Genomic DNA, 22850 nt, shown 5'->3' on the forward strand with positions numbered 1-22850 from the left:
CTACTAGATCTGGCCCTGTACTGTATTTGTACATGTTGCAGGATTACTTTAACTGTCTTTCTTTTTCCCTGCTTCCAGATAACCAGTATCTCTTACCATACATTAGTGAGCCTTATTAGTTTAAGTGGAATTCCAATATTAACAGACCTTAGCCCTGTTTCAGGGTCTTATCGCATACATTTGGGTTTTTTTCTCCTGCTTTTCCCATTCTTTTCTCCATACTTTAGAAAGTGTGATGCCACATGTTTAACATAAAAGTGTATGATTCAAAGTATCAGAGCTGTTTAACTGGTGGCACCTCTTTAAGTGCCTGCAAAAAAAAATAGGGAAAGCCAGCAGCTGTTATCAATCCCATAGAGTCAGTTCAATTCTGGCCTCAGCTATCTTGCATATCTCCCATTGATTTCAGCCTGGGCCACGTGTTTTTAAAACAGCAGAATTCAACCCCTAACCTTTATCACTTAAACTTCTAGTGGTTTCTTACACAAGGGTATAGTTAAGGCTTCAGTCCTAAACTTTTTTTCCCCCTAGCATAAATGATCTCAGTTAAGACATCGAAAACTATTCGGGTACTTTACGTTCCCAGTGGTGCCTTTCAACTTAATGTATTGATTTCTTCACACTTATGAATAGTGCCTGATGCGCACAAACAATTTGCTGTTTTCCAAATGAGAACATCAAAAAGGATATTTCCATTCGACGATGCTGATGCATGCCCTCCGGATGGGATTTTTCAGTGTTAAACACAGCAGTGCCCGGGGAGGACGTGTAGCTGTGGTGGTACCCTGTTTTTTCTGTTTCCCATACTGCTGCCGTTTTCTCTGCGTGGAGCTAGCTGTGGATATTGTTGCATTGCCAGCACTACCCATCAGTTTGGCTTGCCTGGCAGCATCAATCGCAGCTTGCCAGGACAGAGCTGCCCCTGGAGTAGGAATATGCTCTGGGGCAAGCCCTGCAGCTGCATTGGCATTCATGTTGGCATGAGCTGGACGGGGACTCCCATAGTTGGAACCTGTGAAAGGGGAAAAAAAAAAAAAAAAAAAAAAAAAACACACACAGAAATTTGTGAAGACATTTTTTAAACAGCAGAAAAGAGAAATAGTGTTTTTAAAAATCTTAAGTATCAGTAGAATCAAGAGCTAAGGTTAAGGATAAGTGTAGGGTATCCACTTACTACCAGCTTGTTCCTCCAATTCAAACTCTTCATTTTAAAGTAATACTACTATGCAATCATTCGTCTTGCAACAGTGTCCCAACAAGACCCAACGGACACGGAGCTGTTAGAAGTGCCTCCAATCAATACAATCTCCAGGGATTCACAGAAAAGAAACTGTCCTCCTTTTCCTTTTTTACCCACACATTTTGCAAGTTGGGTTGTTTGAAAGCTCAAGAGGCGAGGCTAGTTCTCATCGCTTTATCACAGAGACATGCAGCGCTATGCTATTTAGTACGTGTCAAAGCATCCAAATGAAATTCTCAAGTCCTATCATAAAAATCCTTATGCTTTCAAGATTACCTCAAGGTAAAGTGAAATTTTAACAATGAGCTTAATTCTCTCTGCAAACAGTACATATGTATAAGCCTAAGAACAGCCTGACTAGAAGGTACAACTGAAGCAGAAACTGGAACACAAAGGCAATGTTCATGGCTTTTGTGCTCTATAGGATGCTGTGCAGAGTAGTTTAGGCCAACCAACATATATTTAGAAACTGGAACTGATTCCTTATCCTGATAAGCTGATTTTAAGACAGACGAACTATTGAAATCAATGGAGTAACACTTACTTTAAAAGTGTGTATTAACAGGAATGCTAAGACCTAGCAGTCCCAAGTTTTGCACCTCTTTTAGCCAAAACTGAGGGACTATATACTTTTGCCCAATCATAATAATAGAATATATATGTCAGGTGACATTTGGCTGATATTTAGAAGGTCTTAGTACAAAAAATGAAAGTCACCCTTTCAAGTTAGTGCAGTTGTTCCATTGTTTCAGTAAAGACAGTAAAGTCACCTGCGCCTCTTCAATGAGGCTTTTTCAGTGACTCAAAACTTAATCACTTCAAAATGAATGAATTTTGAAACTTCAGAACAGATTCCCTTACTCTTTGGAGTACACTTCAATGGAGATATGTGAGAGCTTGTGAAAGATTAACTAAATTTTGCCATAGACACTTCATAGAAGAAAATACAAGCCATGTTAGAAAAGTGTAACAAAATCTACACAAAGTCACAACAGCAAACTTTAATTAGGAAGAACGTCTTGTTTAGATATGTCCTATATAAGATTTAAGAGACTACTTATCTTTTTTTGTGGACTTGTGAGTTTGCCTGTGGCCCATATGTTGAGATACAGGTAAAAGGAAAGCCCAAACGGTCTATAGATCTTATTTCTTCACAGACTATGAAACCAGAGTTCAGTTTCAAAACACTGCACACTCAAGAGACTGTTTCCCCTTACATCTGATCAGCAGAGACTATGCTTCAGAAACAGTGTACATGCAAGAAGCCAATAGTAGAAACTCAGTAAAGGTGTTAGATCACCTTTTATTTCAAAGCAAGCTCGAAGTCTACTATTGACCGTGTTCCACTTTAGATTAATATAGAAATACAGTGTTACTAAATAGATCAGATGAGCTTCTATAGACTACTAGACAAAGCAAACAGAAGACCATGTGACACTCTGTTTTCCTTAAAATATCGGATGAAAGACATTCAAACCCAGGGAACTGGCAAACTGTTCTTGAACAGAATTACCCAAGATGCATATTTCATAGCTGGATGTGCAGTGCCAAGATATCACAGCAATGACTGCACTACAAATGAATTAAAGCAGGTAGAATAAATACAATTACACTGACATGCAGAGTGCAACAGGATATGCCTCTACCTAGAAAGCATGCAAGATTTTTAAATTCATCTCACGGAATCGCAAGGAAGGACATGATAGAGTCAGATGTTATTTTATGTCAGGCATTGCCATAAGATTTCCAGGCTGTTATAGTTACATTGCAGAGCAGGAAAATCTAGAGCTTGTCTCTGCTCACTGAAAAACCTCCTAGTTGCAAACCAGCCAAAGGAAGCTGGTGAGTAATATGACTCTGATATGTGAAAGGGAAAGCTGAAAGAAACAAGAAATGGGAAATAGTTAATTCACATCCCTCAGATTTCAAAACTGAAGAAAAAGAGCTTTCAGAATCACACAGGCTAAGCAGATTTCCTCGATGAAGCAGGCAATCAACTGGCAGACAAACTTAGTTAGTTTTCTAAGACTAAGCAAATTGTACACAGCCCTACTCATGGGATACATATTTATTTTCAGACTAGTTCCAGATGCAGTTTTTCTCTTTAGCATCTATTTGACCTCCTTAGCCTGAGGCATGCTAGAAAGAAAAATAAATGGAAAATTACTCTAATTATTCTCCAACTCCAGCTCTTCTTTAATATTGACCCATTAGAATGGATAAGAAAGATGTGTGTGTTTTCCAGTAAAAGCAAACTTGCTGATCCATCGCCACTGTGTTCTTATCATGCTGACTAGACCATGTGGTCCTGAAAATAAACAGCTGCTGCATCTTAATGAAGACTTTTCTGCAATTTGGGAATGTGTCAAGCTTCTTCATTATTATTGCTTATTAGTTAGGTTTCATATGAGGGTTCAAGTCTATGCATTTTGACTTTGAAGTGCCAGCAAAGTTAAGGATACAGCTTCTGGTGGTTTCATTGCTTTTGCTTCTAGCACGATCGCCAGTCCCATAATAAAGTGCTTTGTCTCAAATTAATTTCAAAAGATGAGTCAGTAATGACAGATTTATATTAACAAATATTACAAATATTGATTACTGATAAGGATCTGTCTGTTTTATGAAGCTCAGAGGCTGCGGACTTTATCTGTACTAAATAACTAATGGCAGTGACAAATGACTTGATCTACAGGCAGTTTATAGAAATAGTTTAAATTAAAGAGTAAAGCTCACACAGCTTCGCAGAAAGTACATTCAAGAACTGAGCAAAATCTTTTCAAAGACAGCATAGCCAAAATTTCAGGGAGAATGAAATTCTACCTTATAATCTAAATGCTTAGTGTTAATTCCTAGGAAGTAAGCAGAACACAATTCATATTGAACTTGTGAGACACCATGCTAAATTTCACCTATGACACTCATTTCTCCCCCACCACAAAACTTTGCTGTAACCTGAGAGCTGCAGTTACTGGATTTGCTATTTTCATTTTGCAGTGTAGCAGTTAAAATACTTCATTCAATTTCCCCACTACAAATAAAGTTTCACGATACCTAAATCACTTTAATTATATTTGTTTATACTGTTATTAAGCTGAAAGTTGACCAGAACTGGGAAATGGAGATTCAGCCCCCACCCAAATATAATAACTCACTAAGCACTGCAATCCACAGCATCATCACCCTGCTAATCCCTACCACCCTTTAGCAAGAATTTGTACTGTTGACTATGTCCAGCTGGTGCACAAAACTCTTCTCTCTCATAGTACTTCTGTGCTATGGATGATGGGTTTAAGCATTTGAACAGTAATTAAACAGAAAAGTCCATATAAGTGATCAAATTTGATTACAAAGTCTTTGGGAGAGACTTTCATTTCTGCAAAAATGCGAAGTTGCAGAACTACTTCAAATGCAAGAACAACAGAAATACAGGTCTCAAAAGTCAGAAAAATAACAGATAAGGTTACTATACAACAGGAAATGTACCATGTTGCACAAAATAACTGACGTTGTAAGCTTACAATTAAATTACCAAAATGGTCATCACCAAAGTCGTTATTAAAATATATAGTGATGACCATTAATACCTTTATAAGTGCTATTTGCATTCTAACATCTGTCTGTCATGCCACCTATTAACTATCTCAAAAGCATCATTAAAAAAAAAAACTAAGCAATGACATTTCTATATGAGAAGTGGGCAAGTTAATGACACAATGGAATTGCAGCTTGTGTGTTTCTTGACTTCATCTAGTTAGTCACACATTTATTTTAGATGAATTTGTGCTTAGATTAATTCTTTAAATGAAAATAGAGCTATGCCAATGTGGAGTGTCGCCATTCTTTTTTTCCTAAAAATGCAAACCTTGAAACTACGTTGCACAACTGTATTTTTCCCCAAGGCAGAGGAGACATGAGTAAAGTAAAAGACAAAACTGTTTAAATCGTAATGTCTTAAGTGAACAGTGAAAGAAAGCAAAGAGAAAGTAGGAAACTGGTCACACTGCTAAGATCACGTGTAAGACCAATTCAAGCACACAGGAAAAAAGTTATAAAAGACTGAAGTGACAAGTGCCTAACAAGAAACATGAAGAATAAGACACACACACACACACAAAAAAAAAAGAGTCAGTGTATGAGATCATCTGTTAATAAGAGGAAGAACGTGGAAAACATTGCTCCATTAACCAATGGCAAAAGTAGAGCATTTGACAGATGATAGTAAGAAGGCTTAAGTGTTACATGAACTTTTTGGATCAATTTTTACTAAAGAAAAATCCATCAAGAGCAGGTGACTAGCATAATTAATCCCCAAACCAAAAGAGGTATCATTTTCAACTGTAAAAGGGAAACAAGTTAGAAAGCACTTAGATAATGTCCATAGTTTCAGCTACTTAGGTAGTGCACCCTAGAACATCCTAGAGTATTTAAAGAGCTTTCTGAAGTAGTCTCAAAGCTGTTCGCTGCTAGTTTGAACTCATGGAAGACAGGAGGGATCTCAGAGGACTGAGAAAGGGTGAATGGAGTCCCCAGTTAAAAAAGTGGGAAGGAGGGAAATTTAAATCCAGTTGAACTTCAGTCTCCAAAAAAAAAATCTAGAATAAGTAAAATAAACAAGTGTCAGCAAGTACTTGGAGGACAAGGAGAAAAAGAGCAGCAGACGTGGATCTGTCATGAAGACATTGTGTCAAAGAAAACTAATACCTTCCAGAACTGGATAACAGAATTCACAGGCAAGATGGAAGCAGTAGGTGCCATGTCTCCTGACTTTATTAATAGTTTTATGAGGTCTTTTATGACAATTTCACAAGGATGTTAGGGACATACGAGCACAGAAAAAATTGCTATAACATGAGTACAAAACCAGTGGGTGCCTAAGAGCAGTTATCATTGGTACACAGTCTAAACTGGAGGATGTGTCACATGGAGGTACCCAAGTGCCTGCCCTGGATCTGATTGGGTTCAATGTTTTCATTAATGATCTGGATGATGAAATGGTGAATGGTGTTATTAAACGATCAGGTAACTATGAAGCTGGGAGGTAAAGCAAATACACTGAAGGACAGGATTTGAATTCAAAATGAACTTCATGAATCAGAGAAAAAGTCTTAAAAATAGAATGGAGTTCAGCAGGGACTAATGCAAAGTATTTAAGCAAAATGAATCATCTGCCCAAATTATTTTCAGAAAAGCCTTGGGGTTATATTGGATCCCCAACAGAACAGAAGTTGATATTGTCATACTGCCTTCTTCCCACAAAATGCAATCATTGCAATGTAGTATATAAACAGGGATAAAATCTATGCAACACTACAAGTAACCCTTCTCTTCAACTCAGCATTGGCAGGGCTTCAGCTGAAATACAGTGGGTAGTTTCAGGTTCCACACTTCAAGAAATACGTGGCTCAGTTCAGGCTGCCCAGAAGAGAGCAAGGAGAGCAACCAAAGGCCTAGAAAACATGAGCTATGAGGCAAAGTGACAGAAATGGGAATGCCAGAACTTGGACTGCTGCTCCTGAGGATGTGAGGAGAAGGAGGAGGTTATGATAACAGTCTTTAAGTGTGTGTGGTTTTATATATACACATGTATTATATATATGGTTTTAATATATATTTCTAGATATATATGTGTGTGTATTTTATTTCAAAGAACAGAAAGGGAATATCTATTACCATACTCACAGTGAATAAGCAGAAGCAATGGCTTTTGCACTAAGAAAAATTCAGGATGTACCTTAGGAAAACACTTTCTAACTGTAGTGACAATGAAGCACACCTATTGACTTCCTGGATTGGTGGCAGTACCTCCCACACTCTAAGTCTTTTAGACCAGGCCAGAAAAACATTTCTCCTGAATCACATACATGAGGCAAGATTTACAGTGAGAAGTAGTTTCTTTTGTTAGTCTAAAGCAAGTTTGACCTGAAGGAAGGCCTTTCCACAGAAAGCTTATCTGTTTCTTCCATTAACTAGTCTATCAAAAGAGACCCCCTCCGAGTAAACCCTGCTTCACTCAAAACTTTAGATCATCACAGCTACACAAGCATATTACAAGACTTCTATATGCATGCTCATCACTCCACAGTGGGGAAGGTGAGGGCCCGCTGTCCGATTGACCTGGAACTCTTATTTCTTTGGTCTTAAAAACTCACTCTGCAAATAAGTTTTTCTAAAATTCTTTCAGTATCTCAGGACAATAACAACTAGCCATACACAAAGTTTAAAATCTTGAAGTGAAATAAACCCACTTATTTGTATGAGAAAACAATCTTTTCTGGAAATCTTTATTAAATTTTCAGTTGACATCCCTGGAAATTTCCCCTAGTGAATGCAGGGCTGCACACACATAAAACTCACTTTCTTTAAAGCATAATTTGGATATTTTTCCTTATTTGTCTTTTCTGAAAGAAAGTTGACAAGACGTTTATTCTGACAGCTAACTGCTAAAGTGACAGCAGTTTTTTTCCAAAAAGAAGATTTTTCTGGAGGTAATTTGTAAGTAGAGATAGGAGTTATGAAAGCTAGATTGCAACCTGAACTATGGCTTTTTCTGTAACAAAATTTATAATATACACATACACTTTTAAACATCATGTCAGACTAAAACTCAGTGTGTAATTGTTAGCTCAGATAAGAAAGTTAAAGAATTTTTCCTGTAAATTGTTTTGGGGCTTCAAAACACACACATAAGAGATACAAGATTTAAGATAGTTCATTTGCCATAGGTCAGACTAAACATTTTTTAAAATCTAAACAAAAAATCTTATTCAAGAACCATGCTTCATTTGCAACTAGATCTTTGTTTTCCTTTATCTTCCCCCTCCAAACAGAGGGTTTTTTGCTGCATGCCATTAACATAAGAAGATGCAATGAGCTACTAGCAATGTGAAAAAACAAGTCCATTTCAATGAAGAGAGCAAGTGCACAAGCTCCTCTTACTTCAAGTACTGAATGCCTCCAAGTTAGATATTTACACTTGAAAATTAACTACGGACACTGCATGGTAAATTATCGTAACTTTGCCAACACTATTTAGATTTTGAATTTTCTGAGAAAGGGACAAACTTTTATTCTATATTGGTAGAACATCCAGCACAACAGATTCCTGGCTCAAGAATAAGGCACAACAAGAATACAAGCAATAATAATTCCCTACCAACACTGGAATAAATCATGGGACAACTCTTCCCTTAAAATCACTACATATATAGTTCTCTCCATGCAAAAATACATTGTTTCAGAGTATGTTGGAAACTCATTGCTTCCTGATAAGATCTTTCCTCCATATGCACTGTCTTAAACATGCAAAAGATCTAGGCACTGAGATACAAGTTTCTAACATTTCCCTTACTTTTCTGTTTGAAAATGTTATGGTTTTCAATGAACACAATTCACGTGTTTGGGGTGGGGGTTTTTTGCTTTGGGGTTTTTTTGGGGGGGTGGGTGTTGGTTTTGTTTTGTTTTAATAAAAGACACAATCCTGTACTTGTAGTAAAAGCAAATTATATTCTTATTTACTGAGAAATTTGTTTTTTTACAGCTTGGTCTACAATAACACAAATTACAGAAACCCTCCCTCTCCCCCTTTAATTAGCAGGTGATAACAAGTTATCATCTAAGATTTCATCACTTGAGTGTTCCTTCTTTTAGTTCTCTAGTTTTATCTTCCCATTCTGAAACAAAAAGTAAAGCAACAGTCTGTTCTGCCTCCTTCACCAAAGAAGCTTCTTGTCAAATCTTGCTCAGAAGAATCTAGAAAGCCACAAGTTAGAAAATCCTCAGCAGTCACAAAAATCCATCTAGCTTCTGATTCTCTCTCCTGTAACTATGGATTCAGGAGAACTAGACTGAGAGGTAAGCTCTCTTTTTTAGAGAAGAAGAAGAAGGGAAAAAAGCATGGAGTCTACTAAATGTTAAGCCCCAAGGCAAGTATCTAATATGAAAAGCTTGATAATTGATGTAGATATCAGGAGAGCCAGAGAAGTCTATAATACAACTCAGCTGGAATACAAATTCTATTAGGTGATAAATTTATTAGGCTGGGGGGTGGGGTGGTGTTAAGAGGCCATAAGAGGCCAATTTCCTTTGAAGCATTTGCATTTTCTTGTGGCTTTCAAGCTACAAGAAAACACAAAGAAACTCACAAAGTGTCCTTTTTAGTTTCTTGAGACGTGTTTCTGGTGGCACCTAGATTAAGCTCTCAGAAATCAGGGAACTTTCTTTTCCTTCAACCACAGCTCACTGAAACATTCATAAAACTCAAAAATAGCAACAGAGGACTAGTGACATAAAGATCCTTTTTACTAATAACAGTATTTGTATTCATCTCAAATAAGCCTGAGAGAACCCAATTAGCCATGTATTTGAAGGAATGGCTAGCAAGAGCTTTTACGTAAAACCATAGTTCTGCTGTGATAATGCAATCTCCCACAGAACGCAAAGCACAAAGGCATTTCTAACACCAAATAGCATATAAATTAAAAACCAAGGTTCCTCACCTGAGGCAGTTATAGATGCATGTCTGAAGGTATAGTGCATTAATACATCTTTTAAAAGTATTTTAGGGTACTTATCAGCACAAAACCTTTGCAGTTACATGCATACAAGTCATGGTGAGTTTCTTGGAAGAACAACGTGCCTCTTGGACAAACTCCAGGCACAGATCCTCAAATGGAGACACCAAGAGAGAGCTTTCTTGCTTAAACGTGTATTTTTGCACTATTCATCTAAATTGACGTTCCCACCATTAAGGATCCTGGGATCAAGCACATCTTTGGTAAAATTTCCTTGACTTCAGTAAAATTCCTCTGGAGATTAACTGTAACTCAATAGACTGGATTCTTCTGACAAACTTGCCAACTTAACTGCTCATCATTTTCTTATTCGTGAATGGTTACTCTTCACTTAGTGAGTAATCTAAATATAACTTCTTTACAGAAATGAAGCTCTTACAGGTTTAAAATAATCTTTACTGTAATAGATGGTCTCCAGGTTCTTTGTCTGAGAATGCAGAGTGGGATAGAAATCAATACACAAGGGTGTTAATGTGATTTGCCTCACCCTACCCAAACCATTTTGAAAAAGGGATTTTGTCTAAGCTCCCTCTATAGTCAGTCCAGAGGACCATTTCTTCCATTCTTAAGACAGATGTCTGAAATACAAGTGAAACCACCTGCTGGAAGTGCCAATCTCTCTTCAGATTGTACAGAAGTAATCTAAAACAGAATTTTAATTGCACATCAAATCTAAGTGGATTAAATGAGATGAAATGACTCCCACTTATGTGTGGGGAGTACATACAGGCACATGTGTTTGTGCACAAGGTACAGAGCAACTTTGTAGCTGCTTTTGGCCCAACTCTGGAGCTGATTTTGGCTGAAAACATGTGACAAAATTTGGAAAATATGTACAAATGTACGATATCTAAATAATTCAAAGCCTGCAATTTCAATGATTCTTCATCCTAGAAAAATCAATCACAATTCTTCCACAACTCATAGTATTCTCAGTCCAGAAATAGCAGTCTGTTCCCAGTTACATCAGCTAGATGACGACTAAAAAGCACAAAGAGATCTCTATATAGGTCTGTATCTGAGCTACAGACAATAGGAATTTCAACAGACACACACACAAACCAACAAACCAAACCAAAAAAAACCTTTTTAACATCCAGATCTAAGTGGAGATCAGCCCTGATAAATAATACACAGTGCAGATTCTTACAGGCTGAGGTTTTTTGCTTCCTCTTGCTGTTTATGGGGTCAGTGTTCAGCTGCACAAATCCAGACAGCAGGCAGAATTTGTTGGAAAGAGCGTACCAAATGTATAAAAGGAGAGTATATATATAAAACTTTCCTATACAAGCCATAAGTACTCCCTGCCAGTCCTCCCTCCCAGTGGTGATACCCGCATCAGGAAGCCATTAATCCACATTATCATACAATAACTTAGGTTAAAAGGGGCCTCTGAAGGCCATCTGGTCCACATCCCTCCTCCTTTTTAGCCCTCTCATTCAAAGTGGTCAAATTTCATCAACCCCTTTGGCTATCCAGCACCATACTTTGCACCACTACTACTATCTCTGAGTCTGCGGGTAGGGTTGCAAGAACTGACCACAGTAGGCACCCAAATCAAAGGTTCATTCAGGTATTGGTCATACAACTTAAGAGAATAGTATAGACCTAATTTTAAGAGGTACCTACTACATTATACTTCACGAAAACCAGACATCTGTAAATTATATCATTAGAACCCACACAAAACAAAGTTACCTAAAAACTATTTGTTGCTTTACAGAAAGGCAAAACTTAAAGTTTATTTTAAACTGCATTTACCTAATTTTAGATTATGCATGCAATATCTTCATAAATTAAAGATGCACTCCCTTCTTGAAATGCAGACATTTTCAAAGGAAAAGGTATTAAAAGATGTTTCAAGTGTCAAAACTGACTTTGATTTCAGCTATTAATCTTAGTGTTCTAAAAAACACATTTTTCTATTTTTAAAATGTGATTTTTTTTCCCTGCTGCTTGGAGTAAAACCAAGAAAACATCAGAAAAAGCCACTGAAGGGGAAAGTTTTGAAACAGACTATACAAAAAGTTCTACCAAATCCTAACAATTAAGCAAGTGAAAATAGATAAGTTTGGGTTTTCTCCTAATTGCAGTCATCTAATTAATTTTATTTTATTTTTTAATAATTTTAGACAAAATAAAAGTATTCAAAGAGGAGGGCTCTTTGTAACTTGGCACCATTAAGGTGCTAGAAAGAGATCATGCAAAAAATGGCAAAATTTTAACTGAAAGAAGGAAAAAAAAAATGCTGCCTCAGTCCTATCCTTCTATTTCCTTCCATCCACAGGATCTCAAGAGGATGCTCCACATGCAATGTGCTCTGCAAAGCAAGAAAAAGGAAGCCCTTGTGAACCTCCATTAAAACAAACCCACAGAAAATTACTAACCGCATGAATATAAACCATGCTATACAACAAAGGAAAGAAGTGGCTTGTTTCAATTTCAGGGTGATATTAAAAGGCAATTTGAAAAAAAAAACCAAACAATACTTTCACTCAAACTAGGCGTTTGTGATCTAGAGGGACTGCAGCATTAACAGATTTAGTCTCATATTTTTATAGTCACTTTGCATAGAAGAAAATCATTTTAATGAGTCGTTTGGTATCTGAAGTAGTATGTTCTATCTCTAACATGCAGACTTTTCTCTAACATTATTTTTTATTTACTGGTATCCTCATGGAGAATGTTCCAAGTCTGAATACTAAGCATGTGTAATATCCAGACACAAAACCAAGCACTGTTGACTTGCTCTGCTAGTTAAGAGCATTTCCAAACTAAATAAGGCACTAAATCAGAAGATTGTAACTGTAGCAAAAGGGGGGGGGGGGTAAAAGGTGGGAACAATTAGCAAGAGACAATCTTTGTAAGCACCTGTATGAGGAAAAAAAAAAAAAAAAACAAACCAGCATCTGGCTTACATCTTAGGTTGAACACTAACACACAACCCTGAAATAGTTCTTATGTCACTGGTTGTCTATACAAACATTGTTAACCAGCTTCTCTGTGACCTTTTCTGCAGTAGATGCAGACAAATGTTTGAGACAGTCTTTATAGATTCTTTCTAAAAATAAAAAATTCTGCTTACATAAAAGCAGATTCATTGATCATTACTGAATTTACACGTACCAGAGCAAAGGTGGCAAGAGCAGATGCACACCAGGTTTGTAAAACACTTGCTTAGAACTCAGTGGGCAATATTTTAACACTGCCATTGAGTTAGTGCTCTAGCTACTGCTCCAGCTCCATCTTTCTGATAGTTTTCAGATCACACCGAAGGTGAATCATTTAGTCTTATGTAAGAGACAGATAAAAAAAAAATTAATCAGAATTTATCAGCATGAGCCTGTGAAAGATTTTGACACCACATGACCCTTTCAACTAACTGGAATAACCCTTATGAGATTAAATATTTGGTAGCTGTAACTAAGCAAACTCAGATGTGTAATAAGGTATACGTTGCTAACAACGAGGAGGCCTGACCAGTGGAAAACTTCACTGTGAAATGTCAGGTGTCACTTCCACTTTGTCTCCCCAGGTCAGGTCTGGGTATTTTTCTAATGTCCCTTTCGGTGTTCAAACAGCAGGATTCAGAAACTGCTGGGTGAGATTCTTCAGCTTGGCAGATGTCCTCAAAAATCTATTATCCACAGACAGCCCAAGGACAGTAGGAAACACAAAGCTATTATGATGATATTTAAAATACATCAATAGAAATTCCTCTGTAAAATGGTATCTTTTACAACATATTGAGGCCTGTAGTGGGATAAATGCAACATTTTCACACATAGACTGGGGATCCCCATTGTTGTCCTTATTTCAAGTTATTTGCAGCACAATGGCTTAATCAGAATAGTAGTGTTACAAAACCAGTTATGTTATTTTAAGTAAATTACTCCCACTTAAATCTATACATTTCCTGAAACATTCTCTTGTCTCAAGTTTTGAGTCATTGTATCATTACCAGGCACAGGCAGTAAAAGAGCATTCAAAAGCAAATGGTGAAATGATGACAGAAAGCATCATAGACAACCCTATGCAAAATAGCTTTCCATAGAGGCATAGCATACATTTGTGATTTCTATAGAAAGTTTAAACTGGAAGCTGCTGATGGGAAATATTACATCTTAAAAATTGTTATTTCATCAAAAATTCCCCTTACTTCCTATTTTCAAAATTCAATTTTCAAATTTGAGTTCAAAAAGTTCAATTATTTTATCAGCACCTCACAAGAAGGGCAAGTATCGCTTTGAACTGGTCTACCCCGTCACAGAAGACAGTTTCTGTGAGCAGAATTTCTTGTTGATGCTCTTCAGGAAGTTATCATAGTTGCTTCGCATATTGTAGCTGCCGCAGCACAGCCTTTCTTCCAGGGCACGGCAGGTGTTTGGTCCCTATATAGCTTACGCAAAGGGCAGCATGATAGAGTCAAGGCTGTAAATTCTGGGAAAAGAGGCTCTGAAGAGATAACAGGATGATACATAAAGACTTCATATCCCTGCTTGTGGCAGTGAAAGGAAGAAATTTTGAAAAGATACATGTTCTTTAAGATAATATAGTATTATAAAGACATAAAGAAAGTGTGTGTGCCATCCTTTATTTACGATGATAAAAGCTTGCCCTGTCGAGACGGGTTAACCTTTTCTCCTTATGTCACCAGAACAAAATACCTTTCTATTCCTCCTCTGGCTGCATCCTGGAGGGGCAAGGGCTCTCCCTCTGGTTGAAAACACGGACCCAGCACACTTTGCCTGGTACTCCAGGCTCTGGCAGACAGAAGCCTATTTGCCAACACGTCCGAAGTTGAACAAAGTTGCCAGTTTAACAAGACCAAATGAATTTTGCACCTGAATTTATCTTCTCTTTGGGACCCTGTTACTGTATAAGTTTACAATGATTCAAAAATGGCACTTTCAAAATTAGGCATGCTGTATTTGTTCACCCAAAAACACAAAACACACAAACCAAAGAGTTACTGCAGAGAACTCGCTATGTTGCTATTACCTAACTATTAATCTTTCCTCGTAAACTTTGTACATTCCAGTCAGCCCAGCTAACCACACTCACTAGCTCAGAGAAGCAGATTGAACTGATTACAGTATGGTTTCTCTGATGCTGTGTCTTCTGGCATGCTTGCCATCCCTCTCTAACACCGCCTGGAAAGCCCCATCTCCTTCCTGAAGCTACCTATTTTGCATCCACAATATTCTCCACTCCTAAGTATAGTCTTGGGAAAAATTAATTGTTCTCACCCCATATGGAAACAGGGATATTCCTCAAGAAGCAGCTTCGCTGAATTTCCAACGGATTTTTCCTGAGTTATGGTTTTTCTTGTAATGCTTTTCTTTAACAATCTCTTTTATTTAATGGCATGCAGTCAGGCAGGAAGTATACATTTAATATATTTGCATCCACACAGGTCACCTGAAAGACAGGTGACTTACTAAAACCTATTATAGGCACATAACTCCTTTCTTCACACTACACTTTTGTTGTTGACAACTAAAATTAGAAATCAACACACATACAGAAAGTTGAATTCATATCACTAGTTCTAGCAATCTAAAATCTGACATTTAGTCTAACGTAGTCATCAAAGCTTTATCTATATAGTCAAGGCACATTTAAATACCTCTAAAAAAAAAAAAGTTGACCCCACCTATTTTAATGTTTTGTGGCCATGGCTGCTTTCCTCTTCACTGACTACATGTGAACCCTAGATGATTAGCTCAACTAGACAATTTAAACATCTACAGTGAGGTAAAATGAAATCTATGCCAAATGATTAGTTTTGCTATATGAAGAATGACAATCTGAAAACATGGACCATTTCTCTCTTATTTCACACTATTCTATTTCTTTCCAAATCTTTCATAACACAGCTAGATCATTCCAATCACAGTCACTTATCCATTCTGGTCCACTAAGCAAATTATACTTCTGTCTATATATATACACAACTGTGTAGGCACAGTGCAACTGCAGACATCTCTGAGACATTCTAATGGTTCCAGAGCGTAGATAATTTTTTTCGAACTATTTGAAAACAAAAATAAAAATGCCCCATGATACACACACTGGAAAGATGGTACATAAAACCAGAAATGCCTGTATATCTAGGTTGTTATTCAAGCCCTGGTGGTGCCTACTGATAAGTATGTGTAGAGTTGGAAGGAAAAGAGAGGTGTAATTCCTCTTATCCATTAGCACCAAGTACACTGTGTGTGCACCACATACTACCATACGCAGACGCCTTTTCTGTCAGATTCACATTTAATCACGGTAACATCTACATTCAAGAGAAGCACACTTTATCTCTGCAGCTTACGTCCAAGAGTGAAACCACACACACCCTGATGATAAAGTATCTGGTTCAAAATTCATACCAAGATCTCTGCACTGACTCCTCATAAACCTGTGGATCTCTGACCAAACCTGCCTGATCACTTGTTTCCAGTTACCTAAGATATTGGTCTCCTTCCATGACCATTACGTCTCCTAACTATAAAACTACTGATCACCAGGGAAAGATTGTAAGTACAAAGAAGAGAATCATCTTTACTTATTAATATACTGCACTCATTTGCCAAAATTAAGACTACTCAGAATACTTGGTATTAGGGCTGCAGGCAGATGACTCAGTCCTGGCCTGGGTAACTGAACAGGACATGCAAAACTACTGGCTATGACATGAGAAATTACCAGGCATGACAACAGAGTGAGAAGCTGACAAGAGTTACAAGTAACATTGTGAGGAACAGCCAGATTTCACACATGGTTAAGAGGGAGTTGAGTCAGAGATGACCAAACTTCACAGTTAGTTGAAGGAAGTACTGGAGTCCTGTTGGGGAGTATTGCAAGGCCAACAGTACACAGGTAACTGTGTCAGTAATGCCAAATAAGGCCAGGATTACTGAGTACCAGTATCAGAAACACCAAATTTGGTATGGATGTAGAAAAGCTGGGACCAGTGGGGAAAAAAAACCAAACAACTAGGGGTGGGTTGTTTATTCTGGAGAAGACTGGACAGAGAAGGGAGGCACAAAGGCAGAGAAAAGGAGAGTCAGCAGAAGTGAAAAGGGATAATGCAAATCATGGGACAACAGCTGTATGGGGGTACCCATCGGGAGCCCTGCACTTGATCACCACAGCTGGACCAGTACAACAAACCAACCTGCTGTTCTGACCATACCACAAGATTCAAACCTGCTTGTACAGTCAGGAGGATCAGAGCAGGGGTTGTTCTCCCTGGTTTGCACCCAGACAGATGGCTCAAGCATCCCAGTATTGCCATGTCCATGTCTGTTACAGGCTTGATGACATCAGTAACTACACACCATTTAATTTTAATAAGACGCGTGTTATGATATGCCATATTAATTTCTTTGCCTGCACCTCCCAGAGTAATACTTCACATAAGCACACACAACATAGTTAATGAAGAAAAAGAAAATTAATTTTCCAAGCCTATTGACCTGGCATGTTGGGAAGAGCAATAGAGTTTTTAACACTGGGAGATGTTCATACTACAGAGATCGTGACCATGTAAATATATAAGAACATAGGTAGGTAACTTCAGAGAAAACATTTCTTCACCAGCCTTCTAAAAGGAAAGAAATATAGCCTTTGTGGAGGTATGACAGACTTTCTGGAAGTCTACATCCTAACACAGAAATAAATTAAAATACCGTCTGATCCTCCAAATGTCCGTACTCTAGTCTTTACATTAATCTCCCAAATAGCACCTGACAATCTGTCAAATCTCTCTGTTCGGTGTTTTGTAGCTGCAGAATCAGGTTTAGATACTTTCTATTGCTGTTATTAAAACAACTAGCTACATGAACTAGAGGTTTAAATCCTAAGATGACAATTGGGGCTTTCCATCTTCTACAGTAATTCTATCTTTAAATAGTATTTTATAATAGTATTTCAACACTGACATAGGGAGACGAGTAATAAAATTCACTAATATATTGAGCCATCTGGATGAGCTTACATCACATTCCTTTTGAAGTATCAAAACACCACTGATATGTGCTATAAGAATAAATTTCCTACCCTCTGATATTTGTAGAATTGAGTCCACATAGGATTTCCCCATCCATATGCCTTGTAAATAATGCATCCTCTGGCCCTACAGCATGCATGCCAAAATCCTTAGCAACATTCAGTCAAACCTAGCTCTATATTCTATACAATAACGTTCTCCGTGAGAAACCACCTTAAAGCACAACACACAAAATCTCAAAACGCATACCCCAAAATAAAAGTAAAGAAGAGTTCTGGTGAAATAAGAGCAAAATCAAGGCAAAGCAAGATAACAGCAAAGTTCTCAACAAGAATGCTAAGTACTAGAAAAATAGATAGAAAACTGCTGACCCATATGTACTGTAAAATTCAAATGAAAACTTATTTCAATACAAGCTTTGCATTAAGACAGCAGGATGTATGTTCTAGTCAAATATATATCTATCAACAGAAATACTAAGTTGTGTAACTCACATTGCAAATTAAAAGTACTTGAGAAGATGTCTAAACATAATGTTTCATAGGAAGTAACGGAAGTTGCATTATCAGCATTAAAAACTTTTTGCAATGTTTTGTTGAATTATTCGTATTTTAAGACGTGATCTTTTTTAAAGCACTTCAGGTTTGACCATGTGCTAAGATACTTTCCTGGAGATTCTGCCAAACACCATGGTCAAATTTTCTGAAGCTTGATATCTGACTTTTTTTAAATTTTATTTTAAAACACTTTAGTTGTTTTTAGGAACTGTCAGTAGCAAGTACCTCTAGTTATGTTTTGACTGACTTCCTGGCATGCATAACAGCTTTTATCACTGCATGTGAATTAGGACACAAGTTTTGATCTCTTATGATCTTTCCTGACACCCTTTGCCTTAAAGCAGATAAAAGCCTTCAAGCCATGTTCATCTTAATCTTTCACTCTCTGCTTTTATTTCTGACTTTTGCTATAATGGCCAAATTGACAAGAGATACTCTCTTTATTCCAGCCACCACTATGCCATTTCATTTGCTTTCAAATCCAAAATTAAACTATAACTCTTTTGATCATAACGTAAATCCAAAAAAAAACAAATTAAGAATTAAGCTTCAACATAGTCCCTCATGAACTTCCCAGGAATTTATGATTCCCCCATTTCTGACTTAAGCAATAAGCTTCATTACATGTAACAAATAACAAACAACTCTCTTCAAAGAAAACTGCAGAGAAATGTGTTTTAGAGCTCAGCAGAGTGTACTGCTATCTACAGGACTACCACATCCCAAACACCTGCTAACAAACATTTCACACTCACAGGGTCTGTGCAATTGAGCCAAAGCCAGTGAGAATCTGACAGACAAAAGATTAGAGTTACATCACTCAAGCCATTCACTGATTTAAGAACTCACTTTTGACACTGCCTGTGCCGAATCCAACTAATGTCTGCAAATCTCAGGTTTTTCACTTAAAATTTTCATTTAGGTGAAAGTGATGTAAAAATTTCATATAATCCACTGCTACCTGTTGCTCCTAAATACAGTCATACAAAAGTTCCATTCAAACCACAATTAAACCTGATCACTTTCAATTTTCACTCTATAAATGCATTTTACTTCTCTCTAAAGACACCAATTCAAATTTAAATTACACCTGAAAACACTCTATGCATCTATACAATTTATAAATCAGCAATAATAGGCGATGTAAGCATCATACAGGAATTTCAGCACACAGGTGAAGCTTTCCTCCCTAACATGTCTATTTGTTTACAACTTGAGAAATGAATACTATGGATTTCCTCTGTTTTCTTAATGGCACTTGGACTTATCTGACCTAATTTGCTATCTTCGCTGTCAATATGTGTCCTGGTTTCAGCTGGGATAGAGTTAATTTTCTTCTTGGTAGCTGTACAGTGCTGTGTTTTGGATTTAGTGTGAGAATAATGTTGATGATAACACACTGATGTTTTAGTTGTTGCTAAGTAGTGCTTATCCTAAGGCAAGGACTTTTCAGTTTCCTATGCTCTGCCAGCAAGCAGGTGTACAAGAAGCTGGGAGGCGACACAGCCAGGACAGCTGACCCAAACTAGCCAAAGGGCTATTCCATACCATGGAACATCATGTGCAGTATATAAACTAGGGGGAGTTGGCCGAGAGGGGTGGATCGCTGCTGGGGCATCCGTCAGTGGGTGGTGAGCAATTGCATTGTGCATCACTTGCCTTTTCTTGGGTTTTATTTCTTTTTTTTGTTTTGTTATATTCCTTTTCATTACTATTATTATTATATTTTTATTATTATTAGTTAGTATTATATTTTATTTTACTTTAGTTATTAAACTGCTTTTATCTCAACCCACGAGTTTTACTTTTTTTCAATTGTCCTCCCCATCCCACTGGGAGGGGGGAGGAGTGAGCGAGCGGCTGAGCGGTGCTTGCTTGCTGGCTGGGTTTAAACCACGACCATATGTTAAATTCATCCCAAGGAAATCAGACCGCTTCACACTTAACTAAATCCAAATTTCTAATATTTACATATAGGGTCTGCATGGAAAACATTCTTTTGTGAACTATATGAAAGCTACAAGATAGGAAACACAGCAAAGTTTGGCATTGCATATCAGTCTTAACTTTCAGCTTCCTGATATTTGTCAATCTGTATCAAACTTAAATGTAAAGTTCAACATAAATACACTATGCAGTGTATTTAAGTGCAATAATTCATTTTTCCTCTATCTTCAACAAACATAAATTTTAATTCCTGAATTCATCTGGATTCCATTGCTTCTCACACAGTCCATTGTAGCGTTTCTGTATCTAAAATTCATGAACTCTACTACTAACAGCTATATTATACAAGTTTCAATTTCAGAATTATTATTTTTGTCAATAATGCATGAAGCAGAATATAGCTGGTACCTAACAGAGTTGGACTGACTTGCAAGAACAGACATACAGGTACTCTTTTTGTATATTTAAAAGATTATATCATCTGACAAAAAGTGTTAGAGGAACATCTGATGTATCAAAAATACATATTAAATTTCAAAAGCTAAGGAATCTTAAGAAGTCTTACATCTAGCCAGCCATATTGAAGAATGGAAGTCTTTTTTTCTCCTTTGGAATAAAGAATCTGAAATCTGATCAGTAACATGAATTCGTTCCTACAACGCCTTTAGGAAGAAATGTTGAGTTAATTACTCAATTAGAGCATATTTACTTTGTAATTATAATGTCATGTTCAGTCATATTTAATTGTTTTTTCCAAAATACCCAAAGGCAACCATCCACATCATGGGCTGAAAACCTGAAAAATTTAAGATAAATAACAATACCGTTTAGAGAAGCATATTTTAAACATATGATAAAGCATTCTTTAAGGTTAGATGGATCTCAGACAATATTTTCCTTAACACAATTAACTCTTAAGATTTATGTACAAGATGCAAAGAGAGTTCCCATGGGATTAGCCAGATTTTTTGGTCTCATTTCTGGGTCCGGTTTGAAAACCATTAAGTCTCCAGTCACCCTTAAGAATGACTTTATTTTAATCTTCTGTCTTTTATCAAAGAAGCAAATTTTCCCTCCCTCTTAAGTGTGCTAAGTTTGTTGGTGCCCAGCTCAGGAGACTGAAGAATCTTGTGGATTTCTTTTATTTCCTTACAGGTGCCAGGTTAACCTTTTTTCTGTCCTGCTCCACTCCCCCCCCCCCCCCCCCCCGCCCCACCCCCAACAAGGCATTAACTGTTACTCTAATAACTCCTCCCAGCTGTTGAAGGAGATTCAACTTGCTGGTCTCTTTTCATGGATTCTGAATGTTTTGCCTGCTGAGACAGCCACTGAGATTTAGAATTTAATATCTGGGACTAAAAAAAACCATACACATACACACACACAGAGAAAAAAGGAAAACTGCAGAAGTCTTCTACAAATACATAGTCTTAGCGGTCCTATATAAGCTTCTAACATCCCATAGAACATCCATGAACAGTTATCTCAATTTTCTTTAGTCAGTAGGGAAAAAGGAATCTAAATCAAAGTTAGGACCCCAATCCTGTTTGAATTCAAGCCCTATGGTCATCACTTCCATGGTGATTTTATGTGTGGGTATATATATCCCAACAGTAAGTAATTAGATTCAGCTAAATGTTTGTAAATTATAGCAGGATTTATGTATTGACCTGATATGTTAACATGTATTGGAACATTAAAGTGAACTGTTCATAGATTTCTACTACCTCATCATTATTTGTGCCAGTCTCTGTCTCTAGCCACAATTCTGCATGAAAGCTATTCTAGCACAGTGCAGGAAAACCACCCACTTATAAACTCAGTGTGGCTATCAGAGCAATTGAGACTCACCTCACCTATAAACTATGATAAGATTTCCAAAAAAACAAGCAAACTACTCTGAAACTTGTGTGATGCATTGAGGCAAAAGTCCCTCAAGTCCTCCATCTCAAAGTTTCAACAAATGGCCACTGTGTCTGCTTAAACACAGAAACGTGGCCACAGTTTATCTATTGGCTGATATATGTAAATTAGCTCTCCATCTTAAAATATACAGATTTAAATATACAGAGTAGATACTAGGAAAAATGCATTGGGTTTTTTTGTTTGTTTTTCACCATGAGGGTAGTTAAATACTACAACAGGCTGCCCAGTGAGTTTGTGGAAGCTCTGTCCTCAGAGATATTCAAGATTTGACTGGACATGGCCCTAAGCAGCCTCATCTAATTAGACCTGTTTTGAGCAGTGTGTTGAACTACCTGGCCTCTGCAGGTCCCTTCCATCGTACGTTATTATTTTATTTAATCCCCACTCCTTAGAAATGCAATTTTTTGCAGTGAAACGTGTACCAGTGAGAGCAACATCTCCCAGAACTATCCTATCTGGGTGTCCTGGTTTCAGCTGGGAGAGAGTTAACTCTCTTAGTAGCTGGTACAGTGCTGTGGTTTGGATTTAGTGTGAGAATAATGTTGATAACACACTGATGTTTTAGTTGTTGCTAAGCAGCGCTTATCTTAAGCCAAGGACTTTTC

At 37.3% G+C, this 22850-nt stretch overlaps 1 protein-coding gene across 2 annotated transcripts in view; it reads right to left on the minus strand.

The window, feature by feature from the left end:
* The window catches only part of CACNA1C (calcium voltage-gated channel subunit alpha1 C), a 487530-nt gene that overhangs the window by 410396 nt on the left and 54284 nt on the right, over positions 1-22850 (minus strand). For both annotated transcript variants that reach the window (XM_050892845.1, XM_050892854.1), the window contains exon 2: positions 689-1012. In XM_050892845.1, the coding sequence (XP_050748802.1) occupies positions 689-1012 (324 nt within the window). The remainder of the gene's footprint in view (positions 1-688; positions 1013-22850) is intronic.

This window comes from Gymnogyps californianus, chromosome 1, assembly GCF_018139145.2.
Source record: "Gymnogyps californianus isolate 813 chromosome 1, ASM1813914v2, whole genome shotgun sequence".
NCBI classification, from domain to species: Eukaryota; Metazoa; Chordata; class Aves; order Accipitriformes; family Cathartidae; genus Gymnogyps; species Gymnogyps californianus.